At 46.0% G+C, this 24,592-nt stretch overlaps 1 protein-coding gene across 1 annotated transcript in view; it reads right to left on the bottom strand.

Annotated features, from left to right (window-relative positions):
- Positions 1-24,592, bottom strand: part of LOC111161277 (collagen type IV alpha 6 chain) — a 71,884-nt gene that overhangs the window by 32,714 nt on the left and 14,578 nt on the right. Inside the window, exons 7-23 of the mRNA XM_022524861.1 lie at positions 23,091-23,159; positions 21,350-21,385; positions 18,587-18,649; positions 17,760-17,795; positions 17,543-17,584; positions 16,454-16,546; positions 15,091-15,144; positions 10,407-10,466; positions 9,320-9,364; positions 8,796-8,849; positions 7,483-7,552; positions 6,400-6,507; positions 5,085-5,225; positions 4,202-4,306; positions 3,052-3,212; positions 2,383-2,562; positions 1,680-1,863 (exon numbers count right to left, since the gene is read on the bottom strand). Of these exons, the coding sequence (XP_022380569.1) occupies positions 1,680-1,863; positions 2,383-2,562; positions 3,052-3,212; positions 4,202-4,306; positions 5,085-5,225; positions 6,400-6,507; positions 7,483-7,552; positions 8,796-8,849; positions 9,320-9,364; positions 10,407-10,466; positions 15,091-15,144; positions 16,454-16,546; positions 17,543-17,584; positions 17,760-17,795; positions 18,587-18,649; positions 21,350-21,385; positions 23,091-23,159 (1,501 nt within the window). The remainder of the gene's footprint in view (positions 1-1,679; positions 1,864-2,382; positions 2,563-3,051; positions 3,213-4,201; positions 4,307-5,084; positions 5,226-6,399; positions 6,508-7,482; positions 7,553-8,795; positions 8,850-9,319; positions 9,365-10,406; positions 10,467-15,090; positions 15,145-16,453; positions 16,547-17,542; positions 17,585-17,759; positions 17,796-18,586; positions 18,650-21,349; positions 21,386-23,090; positions 23,160-24,592) is intronic.

The following is a 24,592-nucleotide window of genomic DNA, read 5'->3' as shown; positions in this document are numbered from 1 at the left end:
GAGGGGGGGGTGGGGCTATGGACATTGGGGAGGGTATGTGCTATGGTGAGTGCTGTGAAGTGTGTAAACCTGGCGATTCACAGACCTGTACCCGTGGGGATAAAAATATAGTATATGTTTATAAAAAATAAAATTTAATAATAAAAAAAAATTCCTTACGGCCTTCATAGGAATCTATAAGCTGAAATATTGACTTGGTTTTAAGAATCTTGAATCATTGATTCTTAACCTGTACCATCATCCTTGTTATAACAACATACACAAGCAGATTTTATGAGAAATAAAAATTGACAAGCTCTGGTTTCTGTCTTCTTTTTTTTGGGTAATTCTTCAAGATGTCAAGGTAGAAAGAGAAGAAACGGGTCTAAGAAATGGCCCTTTGGTTACTGAGAATTCCCTTTTTCTGCAAGTGTATGTTAGTCTCTTAAGGAATTTGCACTGTACTAGGCAAATGGAGACATGCCAAAAAGGATTGCCTCCTTAGCATCCAGATGCTTATGAAGCAGTTGGGAAAAGCAAAAACGTTAACAGAAGAAAATACATAATTGAAGTGGCAGTGACATCCTGGGGAGGTCAAGAGAAGGCTTAGTGGAAAAATGGGGCTTGTACCCTGAAAGACAGGTAAAACCTGGCTGCATAGAAAAAAAAGAGGAAGAACAGTTCAGAAATAGAAAAACAAGGAAGAACATTCCAGAAAAAGGCCACCATTTGTGGCTTCATACCAGGGCAAAACACAGTGACAGCAATAATTTACAAATATTATACTGGCAGCAGTGTTCATAGCAGAATTGAGTGGGCGAAAGTCTGGAGGTAGGAGAGGAGAAGCCACATAGGAAGTTGTTGCCATTCACCCATACACCCACACATCCATCCAACCACCCATCCTTCCTTTCAACCCTCCACTTATTCTAACAGGCATGGAGGTATATTTGATAAGCTGGGCATGAGATAACAAGAGATCGACAGCAAGAAAAGGAAGGAAAGAACATAAGAAGCATTGCAAATGAAGAATGAGAGACGAATTTCAAGTTTCCAAACTTCAGATAACCATAAGTAGGGTGGTTCCCAAATGGACGCCAAAGTTGGAATGAAGAGCTGCTCTGGAAGAAGGCGAGCTATTAGCATGGCCCCTTTGCCATCTACAAGCAGGGCTGTCACTCCTTAGAATTCTGGTAATTTAGGGACAAAAAGAAGCTCTTTAAGTGGGAAAGATTTAAGGTAGAAAATAGTGATAAGACTAGATACGAGTAGGGTCTCTTGTCAATCTGAGACCTCAGGAATGAAGGAAAGGCCCTTCCTCGCTGATGACATTACCATCTAATTTAGAGGACACCTATCCCATCTCCAGCTCATTACTTTGATGGTAATTATAACAAAACGGCCATCCAGCATCCGCTTGAAATTTCCCAGAGACTGTGCTCTCATAAGCTCCCGAGGCAGCTCTGTTACCTTTTCAGACTGGTCTGTTACGAAGTTTTCTCACCAAGTAGGACTGAAATCTACATTGCTCTGTGCAGTGTGTACCATGGCATAATTATGATCCTTTTCCACATGAAATCCCTTAGAAATTGCAATCAGCCAAGTCTATTCATCTGACACATTTCATGCACCTGGGTCATAGCCATACTCTACTGGGGGTCAGTTTTTCAGGGCTCAGGCCATCTGATTCCATGACTTACCGGGAAGCCCAGGGAGGCCTTGTTGACCTGGTAATCCATTGATTCCTTGATCTCCAGGAAGCCCTCGAGGTCCAGGAGATCCCGGCAGCCCAATTCCTGGGGGGCCAATTGGACCACTGTGGCCCTTTTCACCAGGAAGTCCTGGGAAGCCCTTTTCACCTGGGAAGCCCTGTCCACCATCACCCTAGATAACACAGAAGAAAGAATGAAAGTCCAATTGAAAGACGGATCAGGAGAGGCTTCCGACCACAGGAAAGAGGTAACCAATGTGGCCAATGCTTCACTTTTGGCTAAAATCCTCAATCCCTCTAGTTTCTCAATCAATTCCTCTGGTTTGGTCAATGGGAACAAAGCTAGTCAAGCCTCGGAGATCTGATCACGCAAAACCTCCTAGATCAGTGGTGGGGAAGGGGGTAGGGAACAGGAGCAGGGTAACTGTCATTTTAAGCAATAGGGTCAATGGTTATGGGGGTTTATCAACTGAGAAGGTGACCCAGGCCCAGAGAAAGGTTCCCATATTACTGAAAGGAGAAGCACAGAGCAGAGAGCATTAGTGGCCAAGGCCAGAAGAGATGCTGGGGACTCTGTTCTGCCCTGTCTCATGGTCTAGTGGCCATCAGAACTGCCCCCCCCCCCCCCCGCCGCTGACTGAAGTCAGATGTGAGGATTTATAGAGCTCATCACCCAGTAACGATCAACTTACCGGGAGTCCTGGCAGACCTGGTAAGCCGGGTATTCCATCCTTGCCTGGGGCTCCGGTCTCCCCAGGGAGCCCCTGGGGGCCAGGATCACCCTGCTCCCCTGGCACCCCTGATCCTGAACTGAGAGTCGGTTCCCCTTTCTCTCCTTTGGGGCCCACAGGACCGCGAGGCCCAAATAAACCCTGATAAAGAGACAAAAGGGCAGAATCAGGAGATGGAGACAGGGCAGGACTCAGGCACCCAGCCTAGGTCTGGCCTGAAGCAAATCCTTAGGTACCTTTTGGCACCACTCTAGGCACTTGAATATGCCATCATCTTGGAGCACAACTGCCCACCGATTTTCTTATCCTTTCTCAAAGTTTAAATCTTTGAGGATGGTAACCTTGTCTTAGTTTGATTTTTACCTTCAGGGCCCCGGAGCGTGCTAGGCAAACGCAAATGATTTTGTGGAAGGAAGGGAAGAATTGAGGAAGGGAGGGACAGCGGAGGGAAGGATGCAGAAGGGGACTTTGTACATCATCTGGTCTGACTTTTTCATACTACAGATCCAAATCCTGAAGCTTTGTTTTATCCCCATCTCTCCTGTGTTTTAGGAAAGCACATGGGGTGGGAATAAGGGGCCCTGGAGAGCTCCCAGTGCTCCCTCCCAGCAAAAGTTGGGTGAGACTTACTGGAGACCCTGATGGGCCCTGTGCACCCCCAGAGCCTGGATCTCCTCTGATTCCTTTAATGCCTGGAAGGCCTATGAGGCCGGGGGGCCCAGGCAGGCCTGGATCCCCAGGTGGTCCAGTGTTAGGGATACCACCATCACAGGCACAGAAGCCCAAGTCCCCTAGGGGAAAAAAAAGACAATGGTTAAACAAAGTGGACAACCTTTCCAAGAAAAAAGAATAATATGAATGCAGGGATCTGCACCCTGAACAACTCTATGGTGAGTCAGGGAAGAGCCCAGGCTCACATCCTAAGTCAAAGCTTGTAATTCCCTTCCTTTTCCCTCCAAATAGTCCTCCTTGGAGCTGTACAACAGAGATGGATCTAATTAAGTAGTGACATGCTAGGAGGTGGCACTGAGATCAGGGAAGAGGAAGCAAGGACCGCTCTACTTGAGGCTGAGGTGAGCCGGTCATTCTGCAACAGAAGAGGAAAGATCTCAGGTACTTGAAACCCCTCGGCCATCCCCAAACCTCTCCTCAGCCTGCAGTCTCACCTCTTCTTCCACCTTGGCCTGGGCCGCAACTGAAACGAATTGATTGATTTGCACTTTAACATCCGGCTCTCAAGAGTGTGCAACAGAGGAATGACCCAGAGGCCGTAAGATGATGGACAGAGCTGTGCCGCTGAAGGCTGGGTTAATCGATCAGCCCTTCCCCCTCAGTGGGGACCCGTGGTTGTTTTCCTAGGGCCTGTTGGCTTTTTTGGAGGGCCAGGTCTTGACCTGTTCAGAGTCCTTTCCTTCCGGCTGAAGTTAATGAGCAGTGACTTCCGGCCTTTGGCCTTGCACGCTGGGAAGGGCTGCAGCGTGTGCTGGCTTATAGCCGGGGCTGCCGGCCACAGCTTCTGCCGGCAGATGGCGTAGGAAGAAGAAGAGGAAGAAAAGCCCGGGAACCACTTTGTCCCCTGTGACCTCGATTACCAGCCTCAGTCTCTGAGCCCAAAATATGGAGCTCTGCCAACAATCCTATAATCAAATCCCCAATCAGACCCCCCCAACTGCTTCTGTTCAGGTTCCCAAAGCTGTTAGTCTGCTCATGCCCCAGAAAGTCTTCTGCAAGGATTTTAGGGGAACACAAAAACCCAAGGGGACCAAAAACAAAAAGTCACCTTTCATTCCTTTGAGGCCAGGGTTTCCTTTTGGACCTTGTTCTCCTCGGAGACCAGGGAAGCCTGGCTCTGCATTCTGTAGGGTTCCAGTCTCAAATGTGGGACCTTCAGGAAAAGGGAAACACAAAGATTGATGCATCATGTATGACTCAGCACAGCAGCTCAGTTGCTAAGGCCTGTGTCCTTGAGGTTCACACAGAAGGACTACCATGTTCCAGGCACTAGACTAGACACCGAGGGGACAGGAATGACCAAGACAGCTTCAGTAAATGAGCAGTCCCAATGTCTACCCCAGAAAATGCTCTTGGGACAACAGAGGAAATGGGTACAAGCTTCCCAGGGTTCAGATGACATGGTCATGGGGCTTAGATGATGACGAAACATGCTGGGCCTGTGTCCACCCTTTCTCTTAGAATCTAGAACCCATGCTCAAGTAGAAGACATAAGAATAAGCCCTGTAGAGGCTTGGAGCAACTGTCTTGAGGACCCAGGCTTGGCTTCCCATGTCTCAGGCTCCCAGCCACTCCCTGCCCCCCTGGAGCCCTGAGGACCAGAGGAAGCTTGAGAGAGAGCCAACATTGCTTCTTCAGGAGCTGTGAGACCAGAGATGGAGGGGCTGGGAACAACAGAGGGTAGGATGAAATGACTACACAGATTGGAAGGCATCAGGCAGCTTTCAGGCTTCGAGGTGGCCTTAGCTTACTTGCTTGTGGGTGAGTGCTCTGACCACTCTGGTCATTAGCCTGTGGCAGCTCTGACCCAGGAGCACCACAGGTCCTGGCTATTTCTCCTATGAGATACTCTCTCCCTCAAGAATCATGACTGTTCTGCAGTCCCGATCACACCTGAGTCTCAAGACCAAAGAGAAACATGAAGGACTTACCAGGTGGGCCTGGTAGGCCAGGCAGGCCTGGCAAACCATCTCTGCCAGGGGGGCCAGCTGTCCCAACTGTGGTGCGGCCTCGGTTTCCTTGGTCCCCCTTCAGACCTGGAACTCCTTGGGGCCCTAGGGCACCTGGGATACCTGGAAGGATAAGCAATGCAAATCATGTAATGTAATAATGTAATAATAATAATAATAATGATGATGATGATGTAATTATAATAATAATGTAATAATAATGTAATAAGTAATGCAAATCATGTCATCCTATTCTTCTGGGGGTGCTCCAAGCAGCAGCATATGCTGGGAACTCCCTCCAAAGGAAGAATTGGGGAGACCATTTGCCCTTCTTTTGCATCAGAGCTTGAAGGGTCCTAGGAGTCATCTAGGCCAACCTCTTGGTTTCAGCTCAGGGTCAGGATCTCAGGGTCGCAATCTCAGGGTTGTGAGATCGAGCCCCATCCAGGCTCCCCCGTAGCCTTGCTCCCCCTTTCCCAGTTCGGGAAATTCCCTAGTTGTACAGGTGGGTCTAGCCATCTCCGCTGGCTCGGCTGAGGCCATGGGGAGCCTGCTTGGGATCGGGGTGGGGGAGAAGCTTGGACAGAGGGCAGCTGCAGAGGACATGGGGGAACATGGTCAAGGGTGCAGAGCTTTTTGGTGGTGAACCTGAGTGGGAAGCCTGGTCTCCAGTCTCCTCCTTTTTGATTTTTCAACCTCAGTGGTGGTTGCTTTCAAAGCACAGGCATCCTTACAGATGTCTATCCCCAAGGAACTTTGAAACTGATGCCTGTCAAAGTCCTGCCTGAACTTACATTTGCCTCATCATGGCCTCTGAGAATCTAGCATGGCATTTCTCTATTCACTACTAAAGAATGACGTATGGGTGTGCTCCTCTAATGGTGGCTTCAGTCATAGGCTCCTGGGCTATTTAGTGTCTGAGTTAAGCACAGAATGAGGGTCTGGGTACTTTTGTACCCCTCTTGGCTTTTGTTAGCCCCTGCTGGCAAGCATCAGCTGGGATGGCAAATCCACTGAAGAGTGACAGGGTTCCAGCTGTCCAACACCGGTCCCTTGCAGTTACTGCAAACCCCAAAAGGATTACCTGTCCAGCAACACCACATCATCAGGCCAAAGGAAAGCTGCTTGGCCAGGTCCTATCCTATACATTAGCCTTGGGCTGGTGGTGGGGATCTTAGTGACTACAGTTTACCTTTCCATTGACTTTGGCTAGGTATGTACCCAGACCAGATGGGGATGCCGAAGGGGATGCTGGGCACCAGCATGTCTGTGCAGGGGGTGGGTTAGTTTGTTTCACCTGGTAAAGCCAGTAAGCCGGGGACACCAGAAGGGCCAGGCTGGCCCTGGATGCCTTCATCTCCTTTAAGTCCTGGGAGGCCTGGCATACCGGGGTCTCCAGGATAACCTGGCATCACGATGAAAAAAAGAAAAGGGAGTAAGCAAACCCAGAGGAGGCCCACAAATGGCACAGAATAATGCCTAAGAAGGGTTGCAAGGAGATGTCCTCAGGGTAGAAGTCTCTTTCTTGCCCTTCACAGGTCTCCCAGATGCTAACGGTCTCATGTAATCATGGGCCGGCAGGAGCTAAGGCTCCACTAGTGTTCAGAACCTGTCCGGCGAGGGCTAACCTTCCATGATAAGATCTGCTAAGAACTAGGAAGGGTCTTCTATTACTATCAACCTTCTGTCATGCCTCAAATGTCTACCATTTGGATGAGGGTGTTGAAGTCTACTGTTCACATTATGCCAATATGTTCCCAGGAAGTTACTATCAACCATTAAAACCTTAGTTTCAATGAGTTTACTGGACAGGGCATGGGCCAGAGAGGATGAGAGGGGAGAAACAATTTCAGAGACTGAGGCAAAAGAGGTACAGTCATAGAAGACTTTGCTTAAGCAAGAAGTTGCAGGAGACAGTGGGCATACCGATGTTTGGAGAAGGCAATGGGAACATTGTTGGATATTTGGATACTTTTCCACTTCCTATGCAATTGTCAAACCCAAGCAGGCATGGGATCATGCAGATAAGATCCCAAGTGTCCCACTGTATCAGGCTGAAGTAAGCCTAGCCAGGGAGGATATCAATCCTTCCCCAGCATCATTAGGAGAACAACTTTCAGCAAGTCCAGGCCCAGTCTGACCAAAACCCTAGTTAGTCTTGGTGGGCCCAATACAAACATGGAGTAGAGGCCTTGGCTTCTTTGCCCAAATACATTGGAGTTAGCTTCATTCCCCAAGTACAGGACCCATGAGGGGCCCTTGAGGGCGTTGGCTTGAGCAGCGATACAGTGGCTGAAAAAGTGTCCTCTTAACAATTATAGGGAATATAGATGTAACCCCTAGTCCTTTCTTTTTCACTCCAATCAATGAGAAGTTGCACCTGAGATCACAGCACCATCTGTATCGATGAAAACATCTGGGCCTGGCAAGCCAATGGCACCCTTTTCACCCTGTAAAGATTCAATTGGTTAAATGCAAACTTCCAATGACCTTATCACTCAAGCTCTATGTGCCCTCAAAGCCATTCCCCCAGGAAAATGAAAGCTTTCTCCTTCTGCAACTCCTGATTCCCGGGGCCAGCTAGGTCCAGTAAATTTCAGATGAAGGCAATGCAAAGGACACCAGGGGCCTGACACTCAGTTTGCACACCTGTCAAAAATAAGGAATCCTAATATTATTCAGCAACCCAACTCCCGGGTCATCTGCTTCTGCGTCTGGGACACAGATCCCAAGAATAGACAATGTTGCCACACCAGAGAGGTCTAAAGGAAGGGGCAGTTTCAACTTTTTTTCCCACCCAAAGCAGGCCCAGGACTCTGCTGCTGTCATAAGCTTTGTTAGCAGATGATTTCAGGCAGATGAAGTCAAAGGAGTCCTGAGTCCAGGGGGACTCAGTTATCAGAATCAGATACAGTAGCATATCTGGTGGGGGTGGTGGGAGCTGCCTGCCCCCAGTACAGGTGATAAGGGGGATGCTTGTCTGTAGATAATTTTTAAAACAATCATAAAACCAAAAATTTGGCAATTCTAAGCAATGTCAGTAGTAGAATATTCCTCCTTGTACAGATGGATTTGCTCCTGCAACCCTCTCCCGTGTGCCACCCTCCCCCCGCGCCCCGCTCTTAGTCTACTTCTGATTAAGCAGTATCCAAGGAAGGCTCACTGGTTTTGTGTGCTCAAAGTAGGGTTCATGCACTTCACATGAAAGAGTAAGATTTAAGAAGTTAAAATATGGAAAGAATACTTCATCTCATAGGTAGGCATTTGCTATGGTCCAGGTGTTTGCATCTCCCCTGCCCCCAATTCATTTTGAAAACCAAATGCCCAAAGGGATGATATTAGGAGATGGGGCCTTTGGGAGGGGATCAGGTCATAAGCATGGAGGCCCCACAATTGGGACTAGTGCCTTTAGAAGAGCAGGCCGAGAGAGCTAGCTTGCCCCTTCCACCATGTGAGGACACAGTGAGAAGCAGTAACCGGAAAGGGACCCTCACTCAACCATGCTAGCACCCTGATCTCGGCCTTCCGGCCTCCAGACCAGCGAGGAATAAGTAATTTTCTGTTTTTTTTTTTATAAGCCACCCCATCTGTGAAACTTTCTTAGAATGGCCAAATGGACTAAACAGCATTTATGGAAATTCTTCACCCTTCCACCGCCCCTTATCCTGGATTTTCACTTCCCAACAACATTACCTTCATTCCTGGGAATCCATTAAGCCCAGGGAAACCTGAGGCCCCCTTCTTGCCCTGTGACAGAAACACAGTTAGAACTAAGTCAAATGTCTAAGAGCATAAGAGGGACTGGTCTTTGGATGAGGCCAGGGCAAACAGCATAGGGATCTTGGCAGACCTTTCAGGGTATGCATGGATTCTACCCAACTCTGGAGGGTGTAGAATGTTCCAGAAGGCAGTTTGGCTTGAGGTAGCCAACTTGCCTGTTAGGAGGTATATGGGCCCCAAGGCTAGGGATCAATACAAGCAGGCTGGCCTTGCTAGCCCCTGATAACATAATGAAGCAGTAGGACCATGGAATGGCCCTGGATTGGTCAACCCTGGATATTCAGCCTCATGGGTGAAGACAAAAGAAGAGAGCAGCTGAGATTATACCCATCAAAGGGAGGTAGACAATTTGTACCATAAGCAGTGGTTCCCTCTGGACTGAGGCCATGTTAAGTAAAGCAAGGGGACCTTTTGATTAGTGATAATAACCAAAATACCTGACTGCCTGGAGGGCCTTGGAATCCTTCCAAACCCACGGGACCCTGTGAAGAGAAGGGATCCACCTTAGAAAGATTAATAACCCACATTAGAAAAAGCCAGTAGACTTACATAACAAAGCTTTCCCACTGAGTTCAGGACTTAGCCAGCTTCTAAAATCAGGTATGAGAATGTCCCTAGACCTGGCTTAATGACTTCTAAGCACTAATCCATCAGACTGAATAGCCATACAGAGCATTTTTAAAGAGCAAAATAAATGGAAGCATTTTAAGTGCTGGGTGGAATTTGGTAGAAAGCCTGAGTGGTATTATACTTAGTCTGCATTATTTCCAAGTCATGACATTTTTAAACAGATTGTGGGAGGGCCTCTTGTCTCTCACCCCAACTGCATTCTTTGCTGGTGATTATGTCTTTTCAAGACAAGGGAGTAGAGAAAAGTAGAGAAATAAATGGCAGGGTAAAGGGCAAACATTGCTGAACACTCAAAAGATTCTTAATGAGGTTTATGACTAAGCCAAAATCACAGTTCTCTAAATGTTACCTCTTTAAGGCTAAGGCTGGCCAATTGCTTATAGCCGAATAGCTAAGTGCCTAAAGCACTTAGAATCACAAAGGCTAACAATTATTTCCTCCTCTTGAAGAGGGGTTATTACTGGAAATTATTGACTGCAAATGTCACTCATTATGTTCTAGACCATTCCAGGCTTGTTTCTATCCTTTAAAGATTATACTCAGCCCTCTTCCATTACTACAACATCCGCACCCTAGCCTACATTCCCCCAGGAGAGAAAGTAGTGAAGTCAGGACAAGTTCACCCCATGATTAATCCAGAAGACAATTCTCTATGATGGCAAGGAAAGGAAATTGGCTGAATTCCTTATTCAAGAGAGCCATTAAGTCCAGGAAATGGGGGCAAAGTGAAAGGAGGGGTCTCAGGGGCCTAGTGGAGAGTTGAGGAAGAGAAATAAGAGAAACTTCGGTGGCTATCAATTTATACAACATAAAGATGCGAACAGGACAAAAAAAATTGTCCCAATGGACCGGATAACCTGACAGACCCAGGCAAGCAACATTCTAGGTTCATACCCTAAGTCCTGGGAAGCCAAGGATTCCCTTTTCTCCTTTTTCTCCAGCAGTTCCAAATCCCTAAAGGAAAAAAAAAAAAAAAAGAACCCAAAAGTATAATATCCATTTCCTCAGAGGTCTCCTGGCTCCATCCAAAGCAGGGAGGTTAACTTTGAATCAGTGCCCTTCCCACTGGGGAGGCTTACCACACTGAGTCTCTTGTCACTGCCTGAGAAGCCCCCTATAGGACCGGGGAAGAGTCTGGATCACTCATTCAAAGTTCCCTCTTGGTTTTAGAAGTAATGTCTCGTCCCCCTAAACATGATTACATGTCTTCATAGCTACATGGACTAACAGCAGAGAAATTATTAAACATCTAATTATCCCCATTTGTTAGTCCACATAGCTATGATGCCCCTTATAGGGCCTGAGAACTGTGTTCAGCCTTAGGGGTCAATACCAGAGGGAAGCACTTTGTCCTTTGGAGGCATGATGGCTGCATCATCCTCTTCAGTGGGAAGGATTCTTTCTATCTAGGTGTGGTCTAGACCCCTGCGGGCCCTAGCAGCACTCCAAAAGGCACTATGACATGGTCTTCAACCCCTCTTGCCCTGCTCACAGGAGGTGAGGGTTTGCAGCCAAGAACATGACCTGGGGGTTCTCTAGGGACAAGCAGAAATCAAAAAAGCAGAGTGAGTGAGAAAGCTTCCTTCCCTCTGGGTCCAAGGCAAGCATATTCTGGGCCCTTGAGGTACAGAAGAGTTCACTACCAAAGTAGATAATGTCTTTCACAGCAGACTTTGCTGAGGCCATTTTGCTGTTATTGTTTAAATGTGGAATTTCCGGAGCATAGGTTTTGGCAAACAACATTTAGGCCTATTGTGAGAGTGGAAGGAGCCATGACACTTTCTAGAATGTAAGCTTGTGAAAGACAGTAAATGTTGTTGGCACGTCTCGTGGCTCAGCCGGCTGTGTACCCAGTGCCTGAATCCTGCTTCTTGTTTTTTCTTCCTCTTATATACTAAAAGCATTCCAATGGGTACTGGGAGTTGGCTGAATAGCCCTTAGCTTTCTAGGCCCAAGTGGTTTTTTCTTAGCTATTGTTACTGTTTTTTCATGTAGGGCACTCTGTGTGTGTGTATGTGTGTGTGTAGCGTTTCCATTGTGGGGCAGAAGGTGGAGAGTGCATCTTTAAAGGGTCTAGTTCAAAGCAGACTTTGGTTCCCACTTGTCTTTCTGTTTTTCCTCCATCTCTAGTTGTAAGGCTTATGGCTCAGGCCTCATGCTGAATAGGATTTCTATTTGAAAGGTCCATGGGTCAAGTTGAACACAAACTTATTTGAAAGCGCAGTGCTGCATCTCAAATTGGAAACCAAGGCATGCTGCCATCTGGTGGAATGCGTCTCTGGGCCTCCAAAGCCAAGTGCCGTGCGGCCTTCTCTGACCTGTCCAAGGAAGCTGGGGCAGCCCACATTGCCCCAGACTCTTATCAGCACTTAGATGGGTTATGTAGGAATCTGTAAGCAGAAGGTTTGTACCACACTCCCTTCCATCTCCTCTAAGACACGCTACTGCATGCCACACATATACAAGGTCGTTCCATACATCCTTGTTGAATTCAATAGAATGACCTAGAGAACAAAGCAACAGGTGAAACAGGTCCAGGAACTCTCATGCTGTCTACCTGTCTTGCCCACAGTTGCAAAGACAAGAGGACCTTGTCCTCCTGCTTCAGAAAGCAGAAAGACATGGGTTAGGGAGGACTGTCTGGGCGGCTCAGTCGATTAAGCGTCTGCCTTCGACTCAAGTCGTGATCCTGATCCCGGTGTCCTGGGATTGCGTCCCAGGGTGGGCTCCCTGCTCAGCAGGAGAGTCTGCTTCTCCTTTTCCGTCTGCCTGCCTCTCCCCTGCTCATACACACACACTCTCTCTCTTTTTCTCTCACTTGCAAATAAATAAATAAAATCTTTTTTAAAAATTTAAAAAATAAATAAAAGCAGACCTTTCTGTCTCTGGACTCTTGCTTTCCCAGAGAGCTTTCGCTACCATGTGTGTGTGTGTGTGTGTGTGTGTGTGTGTGTGTATAAAACACTAAAAAGTTTAAAAAGGAAAAAAAAATCAAAGAAACTTCTTTATGTGTGTGTTGGGTGGGGGCGGTTAAAGCCAATGAGACAGACATGACTTGGCAAGTTACTGGTATGTAGGTGCAGCTTGTCCACCAGTGCAGGGAGGTACCGTACAGGGCCCTGCTGACCAAGTTGTTCTAGCAAGATGTCCTGGGACCCCACTGTCACAGTCAGTCCTTGCCAGGAGCAGTTGGTCCTATGCCCACTGCTCCCAAACCCCTTCTTACCCATGTCCAGGATGGCCTCATTAGAGCACTGGCTTAGCTGCTCCTAGGCCTGTTGGCTAGGGTCCTGGTCTCCTGCTATTTTTGGTTCAAGGACATTAGTGGCTCTGCAAAAATTCAACTTGTCACGTGGCCAGGAATAAGGGGATGGGGGGTGACGTAGTCACTGAGGTAGGGGTAAAGCAGGTGGTACAAGGAGCAGGCATGCTGCGAATGCTAGTCTGGAGCCTGGGGATGTCAGCCCCGTGGCCCAGGGATGGCCGCTTTGGGCACGGGTCCTCAGAGGCATGGCCGCCTGAGAGGCAGGTCATCACGCAGCTGCCCTCTGTCCAAGCTTCTCCCCCACCCCGATCCCAAGCAGGCTCCCCACGGCCTCAGCCGAGCCAGCGGAGGTGGCTGGACCCACTTGTACAACTAGGGAATTTCCCGAACTGGGAAAGGGGGAGCAAGGATGGGGCTCAATCTCACGACCCTGAGATCTGACCCTGAGCTGAAACCAAGAAGAATCAGACACTTAACTGAGCCACCCAGGTACCTCATAACTATGCTTTTAAAAAGTTCTTATCTCCGGGGCACCTGGGTGGCTCAGTGGGTTAAGCCTCTGCCTTCGGCTCAGGTCATGATCCCAGGGTGCTGGGATCGAGCCCCACATCGGGCTCTCTGCTCAGCAGGGAGCCCACTTCCCCTCCTCTCTCTCTCCCTGCCTCTCTGCTTACTTATGATCTCTGTCTGTCAAATAAATAAAATAAAATAAAAGTTCTTATCTCCTAGAAATACCGAATTCCTCTATGTTGAAATAAGTCTGTTATTTGCTTCAGCTTGCCTTAGTTGCTAAATGTCAAAGCTAAGTGATGAATACGCAGCAGGATCATTATGCCATTCTCTCTTCTTGGCATTTGTTTAAAATGCTCCATAATAACAAGTATACATTTTTTTTTTTTTTTTTTTTTACATTTTCACTCCACGCACTTCTCTCTTATTTTCACTGCTGTCACCATAGTCCAAACTGGCTGCATCTCTCCCCGGGGCTGATGTAGTAGCTTCTATTTGCTGCCTCAGCCTCCTCTCATCCTCCATACCCCACCTCCAACCCCTACCAGAGTGATCTTAAAAAAGCGGGTTAGAGGGACCCCTGGGTGGCTTAGTCCGTGTGGCGTCGGATTCTTCATTTTGGCTCAGGTCATGATCTCAGAGTCTTGAGATCAAGCCCCACTTTGGACTGCACACTCAGCAGGGAGTCTGCTTGAGATTCTCTCTCTCCCTCTGCCCCTGTCCCCGCTCGTGCTCTCTCTCTTTAAAATAAGTAAATAAATCTTTAATAAAAATGCAAGCTAGAGCCTTCTGATGGCTTCCCATTCTATTTAACATAAAAGCCACATTTGACCTACAGAGGGCTCCATGATCTGGCCCTTGCTCGCCGTGCTCCACCTGCTTGTTTTCTTGCTGGGTTGCTCAAAAGGGTCTTGGTGTTCCTTAGGCCAAAAAAGCTTTTCCTCATGGGACTTGCTTCTTCAATGTGCACTTCCTCAGAGAGGCCCTTTGTGACTGCTCTGCCCAAAGTAGCTCACCCCCATTCTCACTCCACACTCCAACACTTTAGTCTTTCTTTAACTTTCTGTGTATCTCTTCTTACAATATGAACCTGTTCTTGATTCATTTGTTTGCTTGTTTATTGCGTCTACTTGCCTCACTCCCCCATTAGAATGAATGCTCTTCAAGGAGAAGAACTTTTACTTCTTTAACTGTTATTTACTGTGGTGCAGCAGAATGTCTAGACCCACCTGCCTGGGACCTAGGCACCCTCAAAAGGTACATGTTGAGGGAAAGACACTAAGATACAAGGGCAGATAGGAGAGTGAAGACAGGATTACTAAGATTAACTACCATTTACTGAACAACTGATACATGTCGGGCACATATGAAGTCCTTTCCATGTATATTATCTCATTTAATCCTCATAACTATGCCATTATCATCCCCCCTCCTTTTTTTTTTTTTTTTTTTTTTTTTTTTTTTTTTTTTTTTTTGAGGGAAGCTGGAACTCAAGAAGGTTGAGAAACTTGTCCAAGGTCACATAGCTAGAAATTGGTGAAATCAGGAGTCAAGCCTAGGTCTGTTTTCAATTTACAACTTGAGCTAATAACTGCTAAGATATATATCCTAGTGGAGAACCATGCTAATGTCCCCATGGGTTTGAGAAACAAGAACATTTCCTTAAAGGCCTTCTAATAAAGAAGATGGTAGAATGCTCTCCAATAATCACAGGAAGAGGTTAGCTTCCTGTTAGCTTTCTATTGCTATAGCTTTTGTCCAAGCAGGTCTTTGAATACATGTTGACCAAATGGGGAGACTTACCGGGAGACCCGGAGGGCCACTTATTCCCGGGAAACCTGGAAGCCCTGGTTCACCCTGGAAAATGAACCAAAGATTAGTGAGTAGCAGCAGGAAACAGTGAACATAAAGGATATGGATCCCATGAGTTGCTTGGGCTCAGCAGTGGGCAACAAAGAGGGTGTCAGATAGTATAGATTACCCAGGATCCCCAACTAATAGCTGTACCAGGTTATCAGTTTGGGAAGCCCCTGTGGTATGGGAAGGACCAAGACCCATAGCAGGGAATGAAAACTGTCTAAAACAGAATCTCAAATGTTGAAGCTAATTGGGAGATGGAAAAGATGATCATCTGCTCTCTTTCTAGAGACAGGAGCCATTCAGTGTGATTCCCTGTTGCAAATTCCAGGCCGCAAAGAAAGCAACAGTTTGGGGAAAAGAGTAACAATTACAGTTTGGATGGGAACCCGTAACACTGTAATCTGTCTTTCCCCAATATGCTAATTTACCTAGTTGTGTCACGGAAGGGGTCCTTAAGGTCTGGGAATGATCAGGGAGACAGGTAATCTTTCATAAGCTCCCAAACTGTTTCCAAATTAATGATTACTTTCTGTAAACCTGAAGAGGGCCTGGAGCTATTGCTTTCACAAAGACAAAATTAAAGAAATGGGAGTAAACACCTTCCCCCACCTGGGTCCCTTGATCATAGGCACAGAATCACAAAACTTAAGGGAACCCTACAATGGAAGGGAATGCAGGATACTGAAAGGTATCTATCACCTTAACAGCATACAGGCATTTGAAAATTACCAGATTTACACTCACTCACAACAAAATAGAGATTATAATGTATCTCAGTTAAACAGGTCCACAGCTTCAGCCACAGTAGTTCATATCAGGCGAATTAGGGAATCTACTGCCACTTGGTGACAGTATACCTGACTTGTAGGGTCAAGTTTTACAGGCAATAACTTCTTTAAAAAGGTAAAGTAACCAGTATACCCTATGTGTCCTGTCACAGCGCTTTGGGGACAAGATAAGTATTGAGAGTGTTGGGAATTAGGAGGAAAAAAAAGCCCAAGTACTTAACATTTGTTTTAAGTTATTTAGCATCTTGGTAATTGAATCTGAGAAACCAAACCACAGAAAATATGACTTAAACAAATGCTCAGAAGCCCAGGCACACTCATATCCACACATGCAAACACAGACTTTTTAGAAAGTTTTCCACAGGGGATAACACAAAGAAGGTTTTACCCTCACTTCCAAACAAAAAAGCATGACCCAGAACCCTCTTTTCTTTCAGTAGAGTCTGGTTATTAGAGTTGAACTTTGGTATTAATAGGAAAAGGGTGGTTAGCATTTCCTAGGCTTAAATGTTCACTACCTTGGATCCTTTTTTCCCTTTGGGAAATCCCATAAATTCCAGCTCCCCAGTAGATGGTGGGGGTCCTGCAGGGCCTGGGAGGCCAACATCCCCCTGTAAGATCAAAGGGAATGTTAAGCAAAGCAAAAAGGTTTGTCCTCTGGATGTCATTCACAAATAGACTGTCCATTCCTTTGGTCTTTTTACCCTCACCCTTGCCTCACCGAGGAAACAAAACTCTCGGTACCAAAGGGGTAGGAAGAATTATAAGCCTGGCCAAATGCATTTTGTACCAGAGGGAAAAAGCCAGATGGATGAAGGGAAACCACAGGTTCGTGGTTGCCAGGGTCATGCATCAAAGGGTATTTAGAAGAGAGAGAGAGAGGGAAAAAAAAAAGGGCCTTTGAGCAAGGAAAATGGCCACCTCTTGGCAATGGTGATCAGACTCTAATTGGTGCAGTCCTTGCCAAGAGCATGAGCAGAGGCAGTGAAGTCTGAGTTAGAACACTGGAGGTTGGATTTGCTCCTTGGAGGCAGTGTGATCTAAAAAAGGCAGCCGTGAGGGGTGAAGAGGCCAAGCTCCCAGGCTCCCTCAAGCTTCCCAAAATCACTCTATGGCTTATGCAGACAGAAACAGGGGAATGAGGGAAGGGATGTAGAAAAGAATGGTGAGAGGTTGAGGAAGAGATAGAGGGCATAGAGAGACAGGAGGAGAAGGAAGAGGAGGAAAAGGAAGGATGGAGGAAAGAGGAGAAGCAAAGAAAAGGAAAAGGAAGGTGACACAATATACAGAACATCAGGGTAATACCCAGGTGGAAGGAGGAGGGAAGCAATTTCAACCAAGTGCGTTTCTAAGACATGTACGCTTCACAGGTCAGAAGCAGGGAGACTACAGTATTTGGGAGAAAAAAGACCCCAGGAAGAAAAAAGCACCCCTGCGTACTCGCAGCCCCTCCTGGAATCCCACTCTGGGACCCACATGGAATGGGAAGTACTCATTTCCCGAGGCAAAGATCCAATTCCCCTTAAACCGAGCAGGCACATGTGTGCAGCTAGAGATGGTACTGGGAGCATATGGAATGCAGATTGTATTTTCCAAAATCTATTTACCTTGACTCCTTTCTCTCCTTGGAAACCTAACCCCATATTCCCCTGGGGCACAGCATTGCAGGGAGGAAAAACAAAATCAATTACTAAACAAGCTCCAAGAACTTAAATTAGAATGCAGTCTTTTGCCAGAAAGTGTGTTTAAACAAACCAGAGTCTCTCTGGGGAAACCAGAACACTTAGTGGTAGGAGGCCACATGCCCCAAGAAAATATACTCACATCAGGACCAGGGAAGCCTGGGGGGCCTGGAGGACCCTATATTAAAAATGAGAGGAAGGAGCACTTGTTAGTTTCAGACAAAAAGAACCTGGGTATGTGGAGAGTCACTGGAAATGAGTCTCCCACTCCCTCAATATATTCTGGCTTTAGCGCAGCAGATCCTAGCTCTCTCTCCCATGGTGCCCCCCCCCTTTAAAAAAATCTTCTTTGAAATCTCCCACATTGCACTGATAACCACATTTGTGCTAAGGTGGGGAAGACTCGTGCATCATTCCTCCCAGTAGGCTAGACATTTAAAAAAATAGTGGTCTTGGGGAAAGCTAAACCAAAGTAATCAGTGGTGAGATTTCATGCACCGGAGAGAGAACATTCTGGAAACAGGTCTCTCCCAAAACTACATGGGGATAACTGGCTATGTTCTTTCTATACTGGTGAGGGCAAATAGGTTTAGTATCCGAAAAGATAGGTAGGTAGGTAGGTAGCTCTGCCCAAGGTGGGGTGTGGAGAAGGATTTCGAAGCTACTTCTGTGTTCAGGGTGGGTGATTGTGGGGATGGTGTGATTAATTAGCAGGGTCTGTCATGGGTGAGGGGGTGGAAGGTGGAAATAGGTGTGCCAGGCAGCTGCTGTCCCCGGGTGCAGAGCCGGAAGGACTCTGATAAAGACAACCATTCCTTACAAGAGCATGCTTCACTTGAATCCTCCAAGAATGGAGGTTGCCTTTTTCCACTATGATAGCCTACACAGGCTTATATTTAATGCATGGCCTGGTGGGGAAAGCATTCATGGGAATACTGTGATCACATGGTCGATTTACATTGGTCTTACTTGCAATCCTGGTGGTCCCATGGGTCCTACAGCTCCTGGGGAACCAGGTGTTCCTGGTGGACCCTAGAGAGGCAAGTTTTTATGAAAGTCAGAAAAAAAAGACAGTTTCTCAAGAAAATTGGAAATACGCATCCACAAGAGTTACACAAGAATGTTCATAGCAACTTTATTCATAGTAGTAAACAATTGGAAATGTCCCAGGTGTCCATTGATGTGAGGACTGATAAATAACCGAATCATCTATACAGTGGAATAAATACTCACCAATGAAAAGTAACAACCTACTGATATGTTACAGTATGGGTGAATCTCAAAAGCATTGTGCTAAGTAAAAGAAGTCAGACCCCCAAAGGCTACATATTATACTATTTTCTTTATATAAAGTTCTAGAATGGGAAAAACTGAACTATGATGGAGAGAAATCAGGACAGTGGTTTCCTTTGTGTGGGGACAGGGATTGACTAGGAAGGGGCAGAAGGGAACTTACTGAGGAGAAGAGAATGTTCTATACCTTAAGATGGGTTTGGGTTACACAGGCATACGTCTTTGTCAAAACTCAGCAAATGTACCATTTAGGATTTGTTTATTTTAACTTTGACATAAAAAGAAAAACCGCAAAGATATATTGAAATCTAGCTAATGATAGGCATGCTGTAGTATTTAGAGATAAGAGCACTATTGTCTGTAATTTACTTTGAAATGCATCAACCATAAGATGGATTGATGGATGGATAGAGATGGATAGATGGATAGAAGTGGGATAAAGCAAGTATAGTAAAACATTAATGGTATGGGTGTTTGCAGCAAAATTCACTCCCTGTTGCTCTATATTTGAACATTTTTTAAAGTGATGTAAAAAACAAAAACTTCAAAAGAAAGCAAAAAAACTTACATTAACATCAAATAAAGTAGACCTTGGGACAAAGAATATTACCAGAAATGAAGAGGGGGTAATTTTGTCATGATAAACTAAGTCAGTTCATCAAGAACACGTAACAATCTTAGACATGAAACACAATCTGATGAAGTGAAACAAATCCGCAAGTATAGTTGGAGAATTTTAACATCCCTCCCTCAGTAATTACTAGAACTAGATTTAAAAGATCAGTAGGAACACAGAAGATATAAACAACACTGTCAACTACCCAGAACCGATGGACATTTTTTAGATCATTATACCCCAGAGCAGCTGAACACATTCTCTTTAAGAACATATGGCACACTCAATGAGACAGTTTCGTATGCTGAGCCACGAGACAAACCTCAACCGATTTAAAAGGATTGAAATTTTCCAGAGTGTTCACTCAAACTGCACTGAGATCAAAGTAGAAATCAACCATAGAAAGATAGCTGGGAAGCTGCCAAATATCGGGAAATTAAACAACGCACATTTCCGTGGGTCAAAGAGAAATGCAGATGGGAAATGAGAAACTATCTGAAACTGGGTGGTTAATGACAGTATTACAAGCAAGATGATAAAATCTAAGAGAAAGACGGTATGGGGAAATAGATGGCCCGATAAAAATGGAGGGGTGGTAATGAGGTGATAGGTAAGTGATGGAGAGGCTAATCGAAGTCATGAGAAAGTAGGGGTTCAGAGGGTCCTAAGGAAACAGAATCCTGCTTTGACCCATATGTCCCCAGTCTTCACTCACCTCTGCTCGTGAGCGTGTTTACACACGTCCTGTTTCTTGCCTACATCTTCCCACACCGCTCTCTCTGTTTAGAAACTTCTTCCCAATGCGGGCCAGTCCAAACATCACCCATAGTTCTCAGAGGCTACCTTCTCCATCTTAGATATAAAGTCTCCCATGATGTACCTTTAGGCAGACAGCATCTCTTCTTCCAAGCTGGTGAGAAATTTTTATGCCATGGTCCTACTAGTTTTTCACATCTTGGTGTGTGTTTCGGAGGGGGTTGGGGGTGGGCAGAGACCCTGTCTGCACTGTCTTGGGGATCATTCATAGCACCTTGAGGCTAGTAGGAGCTCAATGGTGGTTCTGGAATGAAAGAAGAAAGGCAGGAACCCTGACATAGCAAAGAAGAAAGAAAGAAAGGGCTTTTCTGAGGCCACTTCAAAGGAAAGCAATGATGATGTGGCAATTCAAGGAAACAGAAAGTTCTTATTTTTTTTTAAGATTTTATTTATTTATTTGACAGAGATCACAAATAGGCAGAGAGGCAGGTAGAGAGAGAGAGAAGGAAGCAGGCTCCCTGCTGAGCAGAGAGCCTGATGCGGGGCTCGATCCCAGGACCCTGGGATCATGACCTGTGCTGAAGGTAGCCACTTAACCAACTGAGCCACTCAGGTGCCCCAGAAAGTTCTTACTAATACAACTCATGGCCTCACATGGACTCCCAATTATTAACAGTTCCTAAAACGAAGTTCTAGATAGAATAGCTTTCACAGAAGAGTGTTCCACTTTTTTTGTTTCAACCCTCAGCATTATGAACACACAGAGAACAGTTAGTAGATGCTTGTTGAACAAAAGGCGAAATTCTTTCTTAATGCATCACTGGGAGTATGCAGGTCCCTGGCCTAAGGGTCTGGAAGGCTGCTCCCTGTGTAACTTGAAGCGGACAGACGACTCTCTCAGAACTTTATCACCTGGAAACCGCGTGACCCATTCTACCTCAACTGTCTGGATATTCCTTGAGAATGTCTACAAAGACCTTCGAATGCCATGGCAAAAAAGAATGCAAAGGGACCCGCAGTGACTGCCGACCAAACATTGAGCACTCCACCCAGAAATGACAACTTACAGTGATTCCATCCAGTCCAGGCAGCCCAGGCTCCCCCTGAGAAACAGACAAAGGCAGGACACTGAAGAGATTAATTAAGCCTGCGCTATTATTTTGTAGATAACGGACCTACGCTTCAAGAGCAGAAAAATACATTGCTGATGGCTCGGGTCTCCTCTGTCAAGGTCTTTGTGTTTTAAACAATGCATGAATTGGGCATATTCAACCACTTACTTTTTTTTGTTCCTAAGAAAAATCCGGACTCCAGAAGACACATATTATAGCCTTGGTTGAACAGGATTTTATATTTTACTTGGAGTAATTAATTTTCACCTTTGCTAGGAACTTATCAATTAGAAACTGCTTCTGTGGGCTGGTGATTCTCCTGCTCTTTTTGGAAGAGAGCAAAGCTACCTTCCCGTGTGCCTTCATCCCCAGAGAATCTGTTCCCATATGTATACAATGCAAATCAAGACAATGCAAATCAGACATTTCAAGGGAGAATCAACAGAGCATACAGTCTCTGATTACGTTTTAATTACTTTGCAGCATCTTAAGTCACTGTATGAATCTGTAATATAACCATCTTGTGGAAATTGCTGTGTTCCACAGGGTCCAGGGTCTCCGTGATTTTTGGCAAAGCCATTTAATCAAAGCTTTCTGTGACAATGGCTATATTTTGACACCTGCTAGTCTTATCCTGTTTGGCTTATGGTCCAAAAAAAAAAAAAAAAAAAATCAGCTCTCTGCTGCATGGAAAGAGCACTGCCTGGGTTTTAGCTCTCTGGTAAATGGGCTATGTGAGTCTAAGCAAGTCACATAGCCCCAGTGTACCTCAGTTTTTCTACCTGTAAAATGAGCAACACGAATCCGATAATCATGAGCTCCCTTCGAAGCCTACCATTCGACCTTTGGCCATGACATCTAAGCCAAGAGCCCAAACCCTGAACCTTCTCCAGTTCTTAGCCACCCGCCCCAATCACCACCTTCCAAATGGATTTGTAGTGTTTCTGGTTCTGTGCATGGATGGAAGACAGAAAGGTGCCAACCTCAGCTGAGTGAACATGTGTGCACCTTTCCTTCAGATGCTGGGCACATCGATTCCCACCTGCTACCAAGGGAATAATACCAAGCTCACCTCCCACTCTGCAAGGGGTCAATCATTTGGGCACCAGAGTTTCCAGGTAGCATACACCAAGAGTACAGTCACAAGAATACAGAAGGTTCTGGTCAATTCTAGGAAAAGATGGAGGTTTCCAGCCAGCTGCAGAGTTGATGGACAATTTTTGCAGACAGTCAGGGGCCTGGTGAGGGTAACGGGTTGGCGTGCAGGTACAGAAAAGGGCGGAGCCAGCATCCTGGGCCGGTGGCCATGTTGAGATGGGCAGAGACATAACATGGCTTCATACCAAGGTATGCAGACATCAAGGATTGTAGGGTAAACAAAAGGTATCTGCCTTCAGGAAATGTTTTGGCTTGTCAAGGAAAATGATACCCATGCAAACTGTTTGTTTGCTAATCTGTCTCTTATTTTGGGTGTAGATCCTATAAAGCAAATCTCTTTGACAGTATGGCTGCAAACATTTCTGCCAGTGTTTCCACCACCAAAAAGCTCCAGATCCCTTTTAAATCTAGCTTGGTCTGCTCCTTAAATAGAGACACAGATGCTAGTTCTCGGAACGGTCTTGTTGGAGCTGGGCCCAGTCCCAGGGAACTCAACTTATAGCCAGCCTACTTAGCTGCCTGCCTCAGAGGCTCTTACCTTCATTCCCTTGAAAGTACTTTGGTCAAAGACAGGTTCGCCTTTAGAGCCTTTCCGCCCAGGAAGCCCCTGAATAAAATAAGAAACACTTGTGAAGAAATGCGTGCACACACACAGAGTTTTAAACAGTATGATCTGATCACATAGAGGACCCAATGTCGAGAGGCTGGAACCATGTGGTTTATTCTATGGCTGTGCTAAGGGGCAAAGAACATCCCCCAAATGGGTGCTGAGTCTCAAAATTATATGGCTGTCTCCCCAACTCCCAAGTCAGGAGTTTGTAAAGGAAGTAGGGGACTTTGACTCTGTTCAGAACACTGACTGGAACATCCATATATAACACACGTGTCACTGGGAAGCCTCCCGCTCATCTGCTCCACCCCTCACAGCTATGTCAGTGACACGGCCCCCAGCCACGACTGAGCTTAAAGAAGTTCGGTAAAGAGGCAGATAGCAAAGAATTTAAGCTTTGTGGGCCTTCTCTGGGCTCTGTCCTGTATTCTGCTTCTCTTGTTCCACACAAACCTTTAAAAATATCAAACCAAGCCGCGGTCATGGGTCACACAGGCCAGTTTGTGACCCTCCGGGTTAAAAGATGTCTACAAAACCATCTCCATCTTGTGCTTCTGCCACAAAACCTCAGCTTCAAGGCCTAAGAGGTGTTAACATGGAAGACAGGTCAAAGTACACCGAACCTGACTACCAAACCAGACTTTTTACCGTCTCAGTGGCAGACGCTGGCTAACATCTGCTAAAATTTGTCCTCGTGGGGAAAATCAACGTCCCTATATCTAAGGGGAAGTCAGGATTAGTATGAGAGATAGGAGTAAGCTTCGGGAACTGAAGAAGTTGGCTGAATTATGGATTCCTTGAATTCACAGATCATAGGTGTGATGGAAGAATCAGTGGGTCCCCAAAGCACCTTCTTTCCTAACGTTTCCTGTTTCCCCTTATTCTTATGGCCGCTCCTTTCATCAAAGAAGCTTGACAGAATATCCACTCACAATTCAGCAGGGTTAGTAAGGGTTCAGCTTAATAAAATCTACGCCCAAGTTCCTATTTAGGCTTAAGGGGAGGCTTAGGGACAGAATTAGGTTTTACCCTTGTCCTTTATGCTGTCGGAATGTTTATTACCTCAAGATTTCTTGTCTCCCTCTTGGGGGCAGCATTTCCTCACTTTGCTGGATTTCCATTCTCTTAACAGATGTGATTTGCTCTCCTCTTCTGTTGCCATGGCAGTATTTGGAGCCCTTTGTGACCCAAACAAGCTCATACTATGTAGGTAATACGTCTTTCTCCACCCCCCCCACCCCCGCTGCATTTTGGTTCGGTCTTTAGATATCAAGGTCCTTTATGCCGATATGAGACCTGTGTTTTGTCTGTCTCTCTTATGCAGATACCCACACCCACAACTTTGTCACTGAAGGCACTGGTGATGCTCTTCCAATAAAATACTAACTAAATAATGCTTCAATGAACATAGGGGGCATATATCTTTTTGA

This window comes from Enhydra lutris, unplaced genomic scaffold, assembly GCF_002288905.1.
Source record: "Enhydra lutris kenyoni isolate GAN:26980312 unplaced genomic scaffold, ASM228890v2 scaffoldscaffold83, whole genome shotgun sequence".
Classification (NCBI taxonomy): domain Eukaryota; kingdom Metazoa; phylum Chordata; class Mammalia; order Carnivora; family Mustelidae; genus Enhydra; species Enhydra lutris.
This window is presented reverse-complemented; position numbering and strand designations above follow the sequence as displayed.